Raw genomic sequence first — 14,145 nt, 5'->3', positions numbered from 1 at the left:
TTTCAAATTCTTTTCCCATTTAGGTTTTTACAGAATATTTGGCCGAGTTCTCTGTGCTATATAGTAGGTTCTTGTTGGTTATCTATCAGAACCACTTGACTTTTAAAAGCCACATTTAATATATATTACATCATAGTTTACTGATTACATTTGATCATCAAAATCTCGTGTGCGAAAGAAGGTTCCCTTTCTCTTTCCCTAGAGGGCTATTTCATATCTTTCTCTTCAAATTTGTAACATCACTCTCAGCTGATAACCTTGCTTCTTCCTATTTTACAAAGAAAAGGAAAAAATAATTGAAGGAGTGAGCAGGGAACTTCCAAAGACTCTGACCACTATAAAAATCTACCTACTTCCAACTGTTCCCACATTGAGAAATATGCTAAAAAGAAGTAAAGCATTTATAGAATACTATTCTGCTTTTCCATCTATTAACATAAATGTAGTATCCCCTTTTCTATCTATCCCCTTTTCTAACGTTTGAAAGCTTTCTCATCATCCCCTTTTTAATTACTTAAGGATATCACTTCACTATTTCTTCTCTCTTGATTACATTATCGACTTTTTTGTTTTGTGCTGTATCATTCTTGTCAGTGTACAGATATGCTGCTAGTTCTCTAGTCTTAAAGAATCAAAAATCTTCTCTTGACCCCGTTTTCCCTACCAATTACTACTCCCTTTCTTTTGTTCCCTTTTGCATCAAACTCCAAACTCTTCCATACCCACCATCTCTATTCTCTTTTCCCAGTCTCTTAAATCTACTTTTATCAGACTTCAACTGACAAAAACTGCTCCTATTACTAGTGACTTCCATGTTACTGAATCCAGTGGGTCAGTTCTTTGTCTACATCGTACTTGATCTCTTGGCAGTAGTTGTCATCATTTACTTTCTCCTGCTGAATATGCTTTCTTAACTTGGCTTTACGGGTACCTCTCGTTCTTGCTTTTCCTACTCGGTCACCATTGCTGGCTACTTCTCTTCTTTTAGAATGTTGGAGAGTCTCAGGGGTCCATCTTTAGAACTCTTCTCTTTCTACATTTATAGTTCTAGAGTAATTAGAATTTAAGAATTTCCCCCCCCACACACACTGTAGCTTATTTCTTAGAAATTATTGATTATAGAAGAGAAAATAAAATACTGTTATTTAAAAATTATCTTTTGGACTTTCTTGACCCCATCTTAAAGTTTGCAGTGAGAACCGTGGACCTTTGGGGGAGTGACCATCTAGTGGCAAGGGTTGGAGAGGTGGATAAGGCTGTTTTATTTCAAGATCATTGTGATATAATGTATTTACTCTTAGGGCATGATAGAAAATGGATATTGTATTTCCTTATCTCATAAACCTTAAAGGGATTTTTAAAAGGAATTTTATATAAACTTGTGTAATGTGTTGGCATTATTTTCTGTAACCTCAAGCATGTCCATATAGATATCTGCAAAGGATGAAATTTAAGAAGGAATGTTATGAAAAGATTCTATATCAGATCAAATTTTAGAGCCACTGTTAAAAACATAAAAGTAAACATGCTTGATGCATAAAATTTGAGAAATACGGTAAAAAAATGAATTAAAACACCTGTCATACCACTGCCTAAATGCAGTTTATATTTTCAAATATTGTCTTCAGTCTAGTCTTGTGCAGTTTAAAAATCATTCTATGATCATATAATGTCCTTCATTTTGTGAAAACGTCCATGTTTTCACAAATTTTTTTTATGAACATTATGTTTAGGGATTGTACTAAATATATCCCATCTCATGGGTTCCTTTGTCTTGAACATTTGGGTTTTGATTATTTTAATTTATATTTACATTTATTTTTATTTTTTGTTTTTGTGGATAAAGCTTCAGTGAGCATCCTCTGCATCATTTTTTTTTCTGTTTTAGGATTACTTCCTTAGGATAGATTGCCAGAAGTGGAGTGACTGGGTCAGAGGGTATGAACTTACGAACGTTTTTTCTTTTCTTTTTTTGAAATAAAATGTTTTATTTATTTGATGTCTAGTTGATTTATATTCATTATGAAAAAGGAAAATCATAGTGATTATATTTGGTAACTGTCAGAAAACTGTCTAAAAGCAAGGTTCTGTGATCAGAAAAGTTTGGGAAATTCCTAAAGTTCAAAAAAAAGCCTTTTAATCTTGGTTTATCTCAGCATTTCCTGAACTTAACTGAGCATTGAATAGGTTTTTTTGTGATACACTTCTTAACATTTTGTGGAAGTTTGAGAAAGGGTATAGTTTATGAGCTACTGATCTAAAATTTAAAAATGTTTTATTGGTTAGATTGTGTTTTATTGGTCAAAGCAACTAAACTATAAACCTTTGTTCTAAAATTATTTTTAAAAGGAGATTAAAATAAAGCTGTTTACTATATGATTTTTGTGTATGTCTTTATAAAGTCTCATACTTTTATAATTTAAACTTTCTGTACTGACTCCAAAAGACCATCTTAATGTCTCCATGGCATCAAATACTTTTTACAATCTTTAATGAAATTTGGAATATAGACATATAACATAAAAGTAGAAGATAATGTAGATTGTACAAACCTTTTTTCCCTCCCTCCATTTTTCTCTACAGAATGTGAAAACCTTTGCATCTTCTGATAGTCTAGCCAAGGTCCAAGAAGTAGCAAGCTGGCTTTTGGAAATGAATCAGGAACTGCTCTCTGTGGGCAGCAAAAGACGACGAACTGGAGGCTCTCTGAGAGGTAACCCTTCCTCAAGCCAGGCAGATGAGGAGCAGATGAACCGCGTGGTGGAGGAGGGACAGCGGCAGCAGCTGAGACAACAGGAGGAGGAGCACCCTGCAAGGAATGGTGAAGTCGCTGGCGCGGAACCGAGACCTGGGCGCCAGAGTGATTCCCAGCAAGGACAACTGGAAGAAAACAATAACCGGTTTATTTCAGTAGATGAGGACGCCTCGGGAAACCAAGAGGAACAAGAGGAAGACGAAGAACATGCTGGTGAACAAGATGAGGAGGATGAAGAGGAAGAGGAAATGGACCAGGAGAGTGATGATTTTGATCAGTCTGATGACAGCAGCAGAGAAGATGAACATACACATAGTAACAGTGTCACAAACTCTAGTAGTGTCGCGGACCTGCCTATTCACCAGCTCTCCTCCCCGTTCTATACAAAGACAACAAAAGTGAGTACATTTAGTCTGCTCTTCACCTGAGAAATGTTACATACCCGGATTAATTGTAATGAAACTTGCCTCACAGTCTTTGTAGTACTGCAAAATTAATCTTCAGATGTGTAGTAATAAAAGGAACTAATTTTTGTTTTACAGAAAGTATTAGAAATAGAAATACTGATAACGGGACAATGTTATTACACATGGAGAGAGGGTATTTGATCCTATTACTATGAAAAATCATTGATACCAAATTTCATTATCAATTTTGTCCCTGGGACAGGGGTTAGTAGGCTGCGTGTAGTGGAGAGGGTCGGAGTGAAACATGGTTTGTGTAGATCAAGTAGTGAAGGCTCTTTTCTTATTTACCAAGTGCAGCTGGTCTGGTGGGCTGTGTATTCACAGGTGTTACTCCAAGGCACTAGTTACTGGAAGCTACCTCATAATTAGTTTTCTTATTATGATGAATAAGATATAGCCTTTGTAAACAGTTTTCTCTTTGTTATGTAAACAAGGTAAAATTACAGTCTGAATATTAGTATTTGGTTGTTGTGGAAATCTGAGTAGGTATTTTTAAAAGTTAAAATACTAGACGCCGACATATTTAAGATTATGAAACATTTTTCCTACATTATAAAACAACAAGAATGTATGGTGCTGTCTTCACTGCATGTTTTCTTCTGGTTATTTTATTAAAATTAAAACATTTAGGAACCCCAGAGGAATTGGTGTTTTTTTCCTGATTCCATTTTAGTGGACCACTCCATTTGCTTCTCCAGGCATTTGAATATTAAGTATAGGATAACCACGCCAAACGTTTTGGTTGTTATTTGACTGTGAGAAATAGGAGGTGATATGAAGATGCACTTAGATTCCCAACTTTCACTCAAGTTACTGCCACTACTTCCCTTGCTTGCAGTTTTCCTTTCCCTTTGTTCCTGGGAGATGGCTCTGTTGGATCTGCCTCCTTATCTCATTTAGCTGGTGGTAGCCCATGGAACTAGCCATAGCCATGTTTTAAAAGGTAGACAGTTAGACTCTTGTCTAAGCTAAGAGGAATCCTGTCAATTCAGGGACTTGGTGACTAATCTAGTGCTGAGAGACAATTCCATTTTATACAGTCCTTGGAGGGTGTGCCAGAGTTAAGGACTGGATACACTGTCACTATCACACACTGTCATTGCTTCCCAGAATTTTCCTTGCTGGATAGGCAGGGAGCTGCTGTCTGAGGTGGAAGCGGGAAGTGTTTGAGTAAATATGGAATTGCCAGTGCTAATTCTGTGGGGTGGCATGTGGGCTTCTTTCCTCAAAACATTCCTGAAAATATCACTTAAAATTGCGGTCATAACAAGGGACAGGGATTGTGGAGAGAAAGAGGAAGCGTTTCTCACTACCCAATCTTTCTATTGTATTCCCTTTCCCCCATCAAATTACAGTCAAAATGAAATTATATAGTGTCTGGGCTTTGCTTCAAAATAATACTGAAGGGGAGAATAGGAAGGAGGGTATAGATTGGCCATGAGTTGCTAATTGTTGAAGCCGGGTTATAGGGACGTGGGGGTTCGTGGGTATTCTACGTAGTTTTCCAAGTATGTTTAAAGTTTTCCATAATAAAAAAAAATTAAGTTGTAAAGAATATGAACATACACACACACACACAAAGTTGGAAATGAGTTTTCTTTACATACCTTGGTCTTGTTCACTAGCTCCTCAGTCATCTAAGTGCTGACTTCTCTTCTGCATTGAATTTTATTTTCTCTGTATTTTGGTGCTATTGAAATTACAGGAAATTCAATAAGGACATCGTGTTCATTTCGCTGGAGTTAGAATTTATCTTAATCAATATTTTAGGCAGTGTTGTTAAGTAATGGTATATATAAAGAGGAGAGAAAGTAAAAAGAATTATACTCAGAATGAATGAGGTATGTAGCATAACTTCTATCCTTTTTTTCCCTTCAGGCTTCTTCGCTCATAGATCTTTATCTTTGCATGCTTTCTGGTTCTTTATCATTTAAAAATTAGATAAAAATCATGAATATCCATGTAGAGTAGACTGTGAGTTAATTCTTTGGAAAGGAGCATTTTAACTCAATATCTTACTTATTTTACAGACATTAAAATAAATAATGGCTGAGGTAGTTTATCCTCTTATTTGCTTACTTTTAAATTTTACAGTGAATCATTTATTTAGCCCATAAACAACACACAAACAGATTTAACATCATCCTCTTTAACTTGGACCTGCAATAAAATAGCTTAGAAACTCGGTTTAATAGTTGCATTGCTGTATCAGTTTTGCTTCGGCTGTGAACCTTTAAACTCTTTCTAAAACATGTTTATCCCTAATTTCCATAGCCTGTCTGCAAGTGTAGATTTTATTTAATTGGTTTTATTTATTTATTTATTTGCGTTACGCGGGCCTCTCACTGTTGTGGCCTCTCCCGTTGCGGAGCACAGGCTCCAGACGCGCATGTGGGATCTTCCCGGACCGGGGCACGAACCTGCGTCCCCTGCATCTGCAGGCGGACTCTCAACCACTGCGCCACCAGGGAAGCCCTATTTAATTGGTTTGAACTAAGAAGGAAGTGGCTTCAAGTGGTGGATTTCATCCCTTTTACCATCCCTGTCTCAAGGTGTTGAAGTGGTGCTTTGGATCTCAGCCGGATGGCTAACACAACCAATGGCAAAGCTCAAACCTTTTATAGGTGCAGTTCGCCCAGCTCATATACCTGATCTCTTGATTTCTCTCCCTCAAGGTTACTATCTCAAAAGAGGAAATTTATATTTCTCCTATTTTTTTCTGAGGATTCAGTTGGAGAAATAGGGATTTAGTATTTAATTGCATTATCTTATTTAAGAAAGAAGTTTAATCAAAACTAAGCCTTTCAGAATGATGCAAAGCTATCAATGAATTCTGCTGCGTTTTAAATTAAAAACTGGAAAGACAGCTAGATGAAATGTATCATTTCCCTAAAGGAGAAGTCATCATAGTGTTCAGTAGGAAAATTTCCAGTATACAGATTTGACGGGTGCTTTATATTTCCCTTCTCTTCAAGATGAAACCATAAACAGAACTTTTAGATATGTCTTATTAGCTACCTCCTTAAAAGCAAACATACTGAATTTAAGTCTGTTTCCCCTAGTGACTCTTGAGTTGTAAATACAATTATTGTGTTGTACATACAAGGCCACAGGAGTGGACTGAGTACTAATAGCAGCAGGGCTAGATGCGTTCATGTGTTTATGTGAGTGTGTGTGTGTGTGTGTGTGTGTGTGTGTGTGTGTAAAATGCACTTTTGATATGCTGTTTATCTTGAGGTCATTTGCCTTAATAAATACAGCAAGAAGAATATAAAAGCTATTTGATTGACAAGGCAGAGATGCCCTTCTAAAAAGTAGGATGTCAATATGAGATTGGCTCGTTTTCCTTTTTGTTCGTTCTTGAAATGCTTCTTTAGGATCATTCCCAACAACATTTTATTTTTTTCAACAGCATTTTAAAAAATCACCTAGTACTGTGTTATTTCAAAAGAAAATGTCAGTCACCCATGTGTATAATTCTTTTAACTACAGTAAACCGGGGGGAAGCTCACTGTTTCAAAATTACTTTATTTTGGAGCAGCTCTAAATTATTGATTATTATAAATTGAAGACACTTTAAACTCTCGATCATTATAAACATAAGACACTTCTACAGGTATTACCCTAAGCCACAATTTCTTTTAAATCCTCTTAAACTATAACTTTTGAGAAGAGTAGAAGTATAATGATTATTTTTAAAATCCCATTTTTTAATGTTAATATGGGATTAGCCTTCTACAGTCTTACCCAGCATACCTATCAAATGTTTTTCTGTTTGTTTGTTTTGGGGCAGTTTCTTAAACATACCCTTTGGACTGCTAGACTTATTTGGCATACCTGAACAATGCTATATATGCAGATATGATATTAATGAGAAAAACCATTTTTGGTCCTTCATTGTATTGGTCTTTTCTTTGAAAGCATATCGGAAACTATCAAAACTCTTAGGACAATCTTTTTTCCCCCTAGTCACCAAAGATTTATTCTAATGGGAGCGTATGGCAATAATATAAATTAGAAATTCCAGACTTTCTTAATGTTAAGAGTCAAGGACAGTGGCAGTCAAGAATTGGTGCTTATTAAGTCCATACTATTTGCAAGTTCCTAGAAACTTGCAAACAAACTTAAGTAAGCAGAGCTTGCAGAGAGGCCAACACCCCAAAATTTCACTGTAAGTGGCAAGAGATTTTAAGACAGATCTGCCTAATTTCAGAAAAACCCTTTCTTTCCATGTGCTATGCTGCCCCCTATGGTAGAGTTTGGCAAACATTACTAAACAAGATTTTCAGCAGAATTATAAGTCTCTAGGTTCTAGGCTCTGGAGTATGGTGGTTTTCTAATACCATATCACATTTGAAATCAACAGAGCTATCCTTTAGAAAGTACAGGTTGCTTAGTTAAATGCTTTTCTTTGTGGTATTTAGCAAGTACTGAAGTTATGAGGGCTCAAGGCTAAAGTTATAACAGGAAGAAGTGACAATGAAATTTGAGACTAGATAACAGATATCAGTTCTCTCTGGATTCCATCAAATGTGCTTCTTATTAGTGGTTGTGTGCCAGCTATTTCTGTAAGTTTGGTTAGTCTGCCTGCAAATTCGAAATTCAACTTGCTTCCCTGGATAGAAATGCCCATCTCTTCAGTTTTAACTCCTTGTGTCAACAGTCTTTTATATATATATATATTTTAAATCTTGTTTCCTGTAGAGATGCCCAGCCCATACTAAAGACTTCTTTTCCATGTTTAATGGAGAGTGTCAACTCATTTTCTACTAAAATGAAAAGCAAATGAGATGACCATCAGGCCAGATCTTGTATCCTCCTGATCTTTTCATGAAGAGAACCATGTTTGAGCACCAATTTCTGCTTCTTCCATGTCTATCATAGTGCCTTTTATTTGTTCTCACATAACTTCATTCCTTATCTCAAATTAATATATCTTTTTTGCCATCCTGACTGTTAGATTTCTCCTGGTAACTAAGCTTTTTTTTTTTAGCTGCGCTGCGTGGCACGCGGGATCTTAGTTCCCCAACCAGGGATCAAACCCGCACCCCCTGCAGTGGAAGTGCAGAGTCTTAACCACTGGACTGCCAGGGAAGTCCCTAAGCAGTTTTTTTTTTTAAATCCTTTTTCCCTCAAATAAAAAATAAGTGTTTAGTAAAAATATGTATATATTCGAAGAGCAGTATGTTAGTGTATAAGAGGCCTGAGACTTTCTTTTTCTGCTTTTTTTTTTTTTTTTTTTTTTTTTTCGCGGTACGTGGGCCTCTCACTGTTGTGGCCTCTCCCGTTGAGGAACACAGGCTCTGGACGCACAGGCTCAGCAGCCATGGCTCACGGGCCCAGCCGCTCCGCGGCACGCGGGATCCTCCCGGACTGGGGCATGAACCCATGTCCCCTGCATCGGCAGGCGGACTCTCAACCACTGCACCACCAGGGAAGCCCAAGGCCTGAGACTTTCTTGTCTCTAGATTCAAAACAATAGAGGAACTAGGGACAAGGATCACTAACCAGTCAGGGGATCAAAATTACAGTTTTGTTTCTAGTCCAGCATCTTTCAGCTACTCCCTTGAGCCAGACCTACTGGCAAACTTTGTAGGACAATGTGGGTAACAACTGAAATCAAATAGCATTCTAAATTCTACTTTATTTAGGTAGAGTTCTAGAGAGCGATGGCCATGTCACGAAGTCCCTGGCCTTGTTTTGTTCTTGTAAGACAAAGAACCAAAGTTTAAATTCTGTTAGGTGGAGAGAGGTCCAGAGAGCAGTCATCTTGAATAACATCCACTAAGAAACATAGCCCAACACATAGCCATGCCTCCTGCATTTGTGAAGGAGGACAGACTGGAAGCATTCACTCAGCCCAGTTTAACCCAATTTTAAACGTGTGGAGAGGGTGGAAGCGGAGGGAAGGGGACTCACTGGAGGAGATGGGTTTCCCCTAACTTAGTAGAGTGAAAAGAGCTTTTCAGACTTGAACTTGAATTCTGATTTTGCTGCTCATTATATGGCCATAAATATGTAATCTCATTGAACTGTTTCCTTATCTGTAAAATAAGACTATAATACCTACTTCACAGGGTTTTTGTAAGGATTGAGTAAAATAATTTATGTAAAGCAAGTAGTGTAGTGCCTGGGACACGCAAGTAGTTTGCAGATGTAAGCCTGTGACCTCATTTTGTCTGTCTCTTATCCGTCATCCCTAATCTCACAGAACACACTTCATTCCCCACAGAAGATATCAGTCTATGTACTTTTTATGACCTTTAGTGTTCAGTCATCATATCACCCTCTAGTGGAAAAAGTTATTAATAGAGAAATAGATAAATACTTTTAAAAGGATGCTCAGGAGGAGTGGGAGCATACTATCATAAGCTGGGCTGATCTCTAATAAAAATAAGAATAGAACAAATTTCCAAAGGGATGCTTTTCACAGGTCTTCCTAGTTGATAGGTAGGCATCATTTCCTTCTATTAGAATTTGTCAGTTTCTCTAAATTTTCTTCTTTAAAACATCTGTATACTTTAAATGCTTTGGGAATTTTACAACTGGATGCCAAAATGAACTTTAGTTTATGGTCAATTTCTAATTAATTCCTGTTAGTGCAGTTTAAAAAATACTTATTGGGGCTTCCCTGGTGGCGCAGTGGTTGAGAGTCCACCTGCCGATGCAGAGGACACGGGTTCGTGCCCTGGTCCGGGAGGATCCCACATGCAGCGGAGCGGCTGGGCCCGTGAGCCATGGCCGCTGAGCCTGCGCATCTAGAGCCTGTGCTCCTCAACGGGAGAGGCCACGACAGTGAGAGGCCCCGCGTACCGCAAAAAAAAAAAAAAAATACGTATTAACATTATTTTAAACCATAATAGCTCAATGTTGGTCATGTTTAAATCTGTTATACTGTTCACTGCAAATAATTAATTAATTATAGATTTTAATTATAGACCAAAAGAAATCTTCCCACAGAATGGAGAATTTAAAAAAATTTTAATAGTGTTCCCTTGGTTTGTACTTTATGCAGATGATAACCTTCTCTGAAGTATCCACAAATACCAAAAATAGTTATACTCAATGTTCCTGAGGCAGATTGCTTCATATGTATATAATTAAAATGAACTGAGGTTTATTAATGTTGTTTTTGTTGCTGATAAGGAAGAGGGTATGAAAAGGATAGAGGGGTTCTGTTTTTACTTTGGTAGATAACTCCAAAATTAAGTCTCAAGGGCCCATCATTCACCCAGGCCTCAGTCCTGCATTTCTACCTGTCTCTTGGGCATTGTCACCTGAGTGGTCCACTGAAAGCTAAAACTTACTACTGTATGTATTTCTTCCTACCAGTTTTTAATTTTCCTCTTTAGATTTTCTAGTCTCTTAATATCCTAGTCTTCTGTTCATTTGGTGAAAAAATGGTTTGACTTTTTCTTATCATCTAAGTCTGTGGGTTTGCTGAAGAGTTTAACACATATGAACACTTGATCTTACTTTTTCTTACCCCCAGGCACTTGTAAGATAAAAATTGAAGAGTCATGTTTAAAAATCTTAGGAGTGCCATGTCCTTGACAATGTGTTGCCAGTATGAATTATTGGATGAATTTTTTAAAATGAACTTTTGTTCTGTATGGATCAGTAACCTCAATTTTAGGTATCTGGTGCTCCATTTCCCACTGATGAAGCCAAATCCATGGGTGGGCATTTGAAGTTTTTCACAATCTTACCAATTTTTTTCTACCTGATTTCATCTCCCTTTCTCCCCTTGCTTTTTTTTTTTTTTTCTCCCCTTGCTTTTAATAAACTCTAGCCAGAGCCTTCAAATTCCAGGCCAAATTCCATCTCTATCGTTACACCTTCCTAGAATTAGAAAATTCGATTCCTTGAATCCGTTGTTGGTTCTCTATGTTACAGTTCATTTGGTGTTAACCTTGTGACTCTTGCGGTAAGTTTTGTCTTGAGTTGACATTTAATTCTTTTATTTTTGGAACAGTAGAAATTTGATGTATTTGCCTCTAGTGCTGATTCAGGTTGAGAATTGAAGTTTCACAGATTGCAATGTGAGCAATTCTCATTTCACCTCTTATGATGTACCCAAGCTAGACTATAAATTATAAATAAGCATGCCATTTAAGTTTAGTTTAAAACTCAGATATTCATTATAAAGATAGTTACATTGAGGAACATTATAATAACAATTAGCAGTTGACTCCCCAGAGGAGAAGTTAAAACCCTAGTTTAAGAACTATGTTGCTAAGGTGCAGAAATCAATTGCAGGTAACTCATACAGTCATTAAAAGTCATATTTTTAAAGGAAATTTAATAACAGGAAAACCTTAAAAATATAACATTTACTAAAAATATAGAACTCAGAACTATGTATATAATATGATCCTAACTATGAAATAAACATACAATAATCTATATATATGCATGGGAAAAGATCAGAAAGAAAGAAACCAAATGTTAGAAATTATCTCTGAATGTGGTTGAGTTATTTCTGTTTTTTCTTATGTACCTTTCAGAATTTCCCAAGTTGTTATAACAGGCATATATTACTATTATTTATTAGGGAAAAAAACTATATCTACTAGAAACCAGTTTTTATTCTACTTACTTAGTCTTTTTAGATAACTTCCATAATGTATAGTGCTCCAGTAGAAGACTGGATAAAAAGACATCTTTCACAAGGAAGGGCATTATATAATGATCTCTTCATGAAAATGCAGCTGAATATAGTGGTAAAAAAGCAATGAAATCTTTAAGAGTTCTTTGAATAACCAATTCTTCACCTCTCTAGGACTCAGGTGCCATGCTGGCAGTTCTCTAAGGTCACCTTACCACATTATTAGAGGAGTAGTAGTTAGCATGGTGGTATCTTTCTTTGTATTTAAGACATTTATTTAATATATGGTTTCTTCAGAGTTACTTAGAGTAGCCTTGGCAGCACTTTTGGCTGTCCCTGAAACATGAATATCTTTCATTTAAACATCCTGTGAGCAATTTCAGAATCCATCTTTTAAAATATAATTCTGCAGTGCTTTACCAGGAAGTCACCAATGCTTTTCCTCCCCTCCCCTGTTCCCAACGCTTCATTTCTTCAAACTGATTAATATATTTAAACTGCTTAGGTTTTCCATCCTAGATTTAAGTCTCCTGAGATACAATCCGAAGGGGACCTTTGAGATCACCAAGTCCAAACCTGTGCCCAGTAGCTTTATCAAGAGACTTGGGCTTGAAAATGAAGTCATCACTAGGGAATACTATAGTGTGGAGTAGCATTGTATTTTTAGACAGTTCTTTATGTGGACATCTATTACCTTTCTTTGATCCTTCCTCTTCCATGTAGAGCAGTAATAGCCTTTCTTACAGGAGAAGACTGCTGTCATATTCATCCATAATCTTCTCTCCAGACTTAATGCCTTCAACATGTTTTCTAGGATCTGGTTGCCCTTCTCTGGACAAATTGATCTTGAAGTGTTGTATGCTATAGTCAATGGAGGTGCTGCTCAGGTGTAGTAGAGCCAGACTATTCCCTGTTCTTACTCTGAACCTCATCAGTGCAATGGCAAGCTGCACTGATAACAATGCTACTATTACTAATAAACCACTTATTGAACACTATTTACTATGTGCTAGGACACTGCTAAATACTCTCCATATATAACCTCATTTAATCTCAACAGTCCTGTTATGTTGGTTCTGAGTTTTATTTCCATATTAGAGGTGAGAAACAAGTGAAGAGAAGTTAAGTAATTCGTCAGTGGTCAGTCATGTGGTAAGTAGTGGAGCTAGGAATTTGAACCTAGATTTCATTCTGGGTCCAAGTTGCACTTTTGTTAAAATTTGAAAATTCAGTGAAACAGTAATTTTGGGAGGAGGGGGACCGTAAAATAACCCATAAAGCCAGCTAGTATCTGCTTTTATCCACCCCCCAAGAGTTTCCCTATCTTAATCTCTACTCCCATGCTATATTTATTATGACTCATTTCATATTATATTAAATTTGTTTTCCTATCTCCATCCTATTCAAGCCCTTTGATTTCTTATCTTGCCTAAGAGTACTTATCATGTGTAAGGCACCCATATACCTAATAATTTGTCACTAAATAATTAGTGGATAAATTTTTACGTATTACTTGCCAGTCCTTAACCACACGGATACATATTCTGCATAGCTAGGGTCAGTGTATATACTGTTTCACATTTCTGCTGCTTCTGACATCCATGTGCGGGTTTTTGTGTAGGCAGAAGTTTTCATCTCCTTTGGGTAAATACCAATGAGCATGATTGCTGGATAGTATGGTAAGAGTATGTTTAATTTTGTAAGAAATTGCCAAACTCTTCCAGAGTGGCTGTACCATTCAGCATTCCCACCAGCAATGAATGAGAGTTCCTGTTGCCAGCATTTGATGTTGTCAGTGTTTTGGATTTTGGCCACTCTAATAAGCATGTAGTAGTACTTCATTGTTGTTTTAATTTGAAATTCCCTAATGACATAGGATATTCGACATCTTTTCATATGTTTACTTGCCATTTGTATATCTTCTTCCGTGAGGCGTCTGTACAGATCTTTTGCCTGTTTTCTTTTTTTTTTCTTTTTTTTTTTTTTTGTGGTATGCGGGCCTCTCACTGTTGTGGCCTCTCCCGTTGCGGAGCACAGGCTCCGGACGCACAGGCTCAGCGGCCATGGCTCACGGGCTTAGTTGCTCCGCGGCATGTGGGATCTTCCCGGACCAGGGCACGAACCCGTGTCTCTTGCATCGGCAGGCGGATTCTCAACCACTGCGCCACCAGGGAAGCCCTTTTGCCTGTTTTCTAATCAGGTTGTTTGTTTTCTTATTGTTTAGTTTTAAGAGTTCTTTATATATTTTGGATAACAGGCCTCTATCATTGTCTCTTACAAGTATTTTCTCCTAATCAGTGGCTTGTCTTCTTATT

At 37.1% G+C, this 14,145-nt stretch overlaps 1 protein-coding gene across 5 annotated transcripts in view; it reads left to right on the top strand.

Annotated features, from left to right (window-relative positions):
- FBXW7 (F-box and WD repeat domain containing 7) overlaps positions 1-14,145 on the top strand; it is a 208,169-nt gene that overhangs the window by 112,168 nt on the left and 81,856 nt on the right. For 3 of the 5 annotated variants that reach the window (XM_067035666.1, XM_059066683.2, XM_067035664.1), the window contains 2 exons: positions 1,889-1,938; positions 2,584-3,153. In XM_067035666.1, the coding sequence (XP_066891767.1) occupies positions 2,653-3,153 (501 nt within the window). In that variant the 5' untranslated portion in view covers positions 1,889-1,938; positions 2,584-2,652. The remainder of the gene's footprint in view (positions 1-1,888; positions 1,939-2,583; positions 3,154-14,145) is intronic. The other 2 variants (XM_059066684.2, XM_067035665.1) reach the window with 1 other exon arrangement.

The sequence above is a fragment of the Kogia breviceps genome, chromosome 6, assembly GCF_026419965.1.
Source record: "Kogia breviceps isolate mKogBre1 chromosome 6, mKogBre1 haplotype 1, whole genome shotgun sequence".
Classification (NCBI taxonomy): domain Eukaryota; kingdom Metazoa; phylum Chordata; class Mammalia; order Artiodactyla; family Physeteridae; genus Kogia; species Kogia breviceps.
The sequence above is the reverse complement of the archived record's forward strand: the minus strand, read 5'-3'. Positions and strand labels throughout refer to the sequence as shown.